Source organism: Aegilops tauschii, chromosome 7 (genome assembly GCF_002575655.3).
Source record: "Aegilops tauschii subsp. strangulata cultivar AL8/78 chromosome 7, Aet v6.0, whole genome shotgun sequence".
NCBI classification, from domain to species: domain Eukaryota; kingdom Viridiplantae; phylum Streptophyta; class Magnoliopsida; order Poales; family Poaceae; genus Aegilops; species Aegilops tauschii.
The window spans coordinates 417,292,925-417,296,688 of record NC_053041.3 but is presented as its reverse complement, the minus strand read 5'-3'; the positions used below and the strand labels follow the sequence as shown (position 1 = coordinate 417,296,688).

The window sequence follows — 3,764 nt, the reverse complement described above, 5'->3', positions numbered from 1 at the left end:
GGTCAAACGAAGTTGCGTGGGAGTCATGACCTCAGGGGCCACGCCTACCCCCTAGCTCGTGGCTCTCCCATAAGTCTTATGGCCTCCTCCCGAATCTTCTAGGGTCCCTTCTGATTCAGAAAAAATCACCGTAAAGTTTCATCGTGTTTGGACTTCGTTTGGTACTGATTTTTTGAAAAGCAAAAAAAACAGGAACTGGCACTGGGCACTGGGTTAATAGGTTAGTCCCAAAAGAATATAAAATAGCATAGAATGCATATAAAGTATCCAAAATTGATAATATAATAGCATGAAACAATCAAAAATTATAGATACATTGGAGACGTATCAATCGGCGACATCTAGAAGATGGTGGATCGTGTGCTGGGTTCGTGGTTCGTGGATGACAGGCATGGTTTCCTCCTCCGACATCTTAGTCATATCGGGGTGCCAGATCTGGAGTTCGATGGCGTGTCCGGGGTGTTACTCCGGTCTGATTCGTTCAACGGTTATGGTTTCGCTTTTGGCGAGCCACCTTGGAGGTCCGTAAAGCTGCATATCAGCGATGGAGTCACGTCGAGCTCAGATGTGGAGGTGATCTGTCTTTTTTTTTTCCTTTGATGGTTGTTGTGATGGTGCGAGAGGCAGGTGACGTGCATTGGTGTCAAGCTCAGATGATTCTTCGGTCTTGTTTGTAATTTTACTTCTCATCGGCGTTCCTTTGTGCATAGGCTAGTGTTCTACTGTCTTTTTAGTTTTGCCAGGTCGATATGTACGTGACTTATATTATGATCCTTATGATATAAATAAAACACGTATTACCATAAAAAAGAATTGATTGGCGTTAGGGAGAGGACCGGACCCACCCACCTGAAATTCGGGAGGGGGATGAGTGGATTAGTTGGAAGGTTACGTTAACTTACGTAGGTGTATGATTTTGGAAGAATTAGATTATGAAGTTTAAGACTAAGTAGATGTTTTTACGATAAAACTCAGGTGAAAGTGCGAAACCTTGTGCTTTATTATCAACCGGGCATGATGATCATTCGTCAGCGTGTGGGGTTTATCTTTGCTCCAATGGCGACTTACCACGTCGAGTCGTTTGACAAAAGTGTCCCTAAGATGGAAGCTCCCAAACTGATCAGGGATTGATCATTTAGCGTGGTGCGCTTAGCTTGCTCCACCGTGGAGAAACTAAGTACTCGTAGCATGCAAATTCCGGCAGTTCCGTGTCAGCACAGCGAGGCCTTCCCCCTCCCTTCTTCCCTCGATGGATGAGGCAGTTACGTTACGTTTGCAGTGCGACGCCATCCATGTTGACATGTTGCCTATTCCTTGACGCCTTCCACAAACCGAAGTACCCAACCCTCCCTAGTCGACACTGCCAGCCTAAGCAAACTCGAAGACACGCAAGAACCAGCCATCCCACAATAGAAAACCACCACCCCGCAAGCACGCACAAAACGCCTACTCCTCCATCAAGAATCTTCTACGCACGTTCCTTCGTCTCGCACATGCATCTCTAGCTAGCTAGCTAGTGCATTTGATTACAAATATCCATCCAGATCCAAGCCAGTCACTCACAATAATCGATCATGGCAGCTGCTCCTTCTGCCTCTGCCGTTTCCGTCAGGCAGAGGAATGCCGCGGCAGCATCGCTACTGCTCCAGGATCAGCAGCAAGAAAAGCATGAAGCCGTGGATCCGGTGCCGCCGCCGCCGCCGCCGCCACGATCGACGCTGTACCAGGCGCTGACGTCGACGGCGAGCCTGGCCAACCTGCTCCCCACGGGCACGGTGCTGGCTTTCCAGCTGCTCGCGCCGACCTTCACCAACCACGGCGCCTGCGACGCCACCACGGCGCTGCTCACGCGGATCCTCCTCGCCGTCCTCGCGCTCTCCTGCCTCCTCGCCTCCTTCACCGACTCCCTCAAGGGCCCCGACGGCCGCGTCTACTACGGCGTCGCCACCCTCAGGGGCCTCTGGCTGCTCGACTACCCGCCCGGCGCGCCCACGCCGCCGGACACGTCCAGGTACAGGCTGGCGCCAATCGACGCCGTGCACGCGGCGCTGTCGGTGGCCGTATTCGGGGTGGTGGCGGCCAGAGACAAGAACGTTGTGCGGTGCTTCTACGGCCCGTCGCCGGCGAGAGAGACGGAGCAGGTGCTGGACATCGTGCCGCTCGGCGTCGGCGTGCTCTGCAGCTTGCTCTTCGTCGCGTTCCCCACCAGGCGGCACGGCATCGGCTACCCTGTCACCAACGGCGCCGCTGGCAGCAGCACCTGAATAAATTAAACTTACCCGCGTATTACAAAGCTCAAGAATTACTCTGGTTACAGTAGTACTCCTGCTAACTTAAGAGCATTGTATCATTCTATCATTTCGATTTCTTGCTTATTTGCCTGTGGGATGTAAACGATCCGACTATAGATTCTACACACAAAAGATGAGTAAAATGCATCTGGGTACTATTAGTGTCGATGCGGCCCTAATTTTTTTCAAAATGCATGCCTGGGTCCTAAATCTTTTTAAGTTGTTCATCCGAGGTCCTAATTCCATCCAACCGCCGCTGACCAGCTTGCGTGGCACTTTGACCGCCGCCACGTGGACTCGAGGCCCAGGCTGGATAACGACTTGTCGTACATATCTGCAAAAGAACCCTCGAACCCTAATTCCTTCCCAGTCGTGGTCCTTTCCTCCTCCCCACCCCTCTCTGGCGAAACAGGGGCGGTCGACGGCGAAGGCACTGCTCCGGTGAGAAGAGGCGGTCATCGCAGGCAGTTGTCCGACGGCGGCCCCGCTAGGATGGCACTCGTGCTGCGGCGACATGGAGATCCTCCTCTGCGATATGGTCAGTGCCCGTAACCCTAACCCTCGATGCTACTCTTTTTTCCGATTTAGGCCGAATCCATGGTAGATTTTGACCGAATCCTTGTAATCTAGGACTACAAGAGGAGCTTTCCATTGTAGAAATAAACTATGATGAATTTTTTTGGCGGATTTGGCAAATCGAAGACATATGTTGATGGCAAAGTTGCTCTGTTTGATGGTTGTGAAGTAGATACATTGTCTCCTCTCTCGCCACTGATTTTATGTGGCAATTAGGATATAATGACCAACCAAAGATCATTTTACACTAGTTGCTCCCTAGAAAGATTCTAGATGATGGACTCCAGATTATGGACTGTGACACTGACACATTGCACATGGCAGCACTTGTTCCAAAGTTCCAGTATTTTCAGTTGTTTATGGACCACAAAGATATGACATTTGACAATGTAATTGAAGATATTCATGTTAGTGGTACACCTGATCTCCCTTTTATACTAAGCCCAAAGTCTCATGGCTTTCACACTGGAATTAGGAGCTATCCTAGGTTTAAGGTTAAAGCTCAGAAAGGCAGACTTAACCAATGTCATGCAGGCAACAACAATGAAGGGAGTAGTAGTGTCCCACCAATGGCCCAAAGTGTTGGACATCAGCTGCGAAGAAGCGGAAGAAAACTTGTGGTAGAAGAAGAAACATCCAATGAAAATGAAAGTGATGGTGATGACAATGAATGGGATCCAGACTGGGTTGACTCTGACAATGAAGTGGGTAAATATGATGGTGATCTCTATGAAGAATGGGTAGATGAGAAATTTGAGCAGAAAAAAGAAGAGATCTAAATGGCAGAAGGACAATGACTATGATTCGATGAGTTGCAAGAGCTGCAAGATTCAGAGCTTGAAGATAGTGATTCAGCAGAGGAAGTGGAAGTAGCTGATGCTCAAGGAAGAAAAAAAT

General features: G+C 49.5%; 1 protein-coding gene across 1 annotated transcript; it reads left to right on the top strand.

The window, feature by feature from the left end:
- Positions 1–1,314: 1,314 nt before the first annotated feature.
- On the top strand, positions 1,315–2,457 carry LOC109761811 (protein DMP3). The gene has a single exon (XM_020320638.4). The coding sequence runs from the start codon at positions 1,575–1,577 to the stop codon at positions 2,262–2,264; it is 690 nt and encodes a 229-aa protein (XP_020176227.1). The 5' UTR covers positions 1,315–1,574; the 3' UTR covers positions 2,265–2,457.
- Positions 2,458–3,764: the final 1,307 nt, after the last annotated feature.

Coding starts and splice junctions, on each gene's coding strand:
- LOC109761811 (XM_020320638.4), top strand. CDS start 1,575: ATGGCAGCTGCTCCTTCTGCCTCTGCCGTTTCCGTCAGGCAGAGGAAT.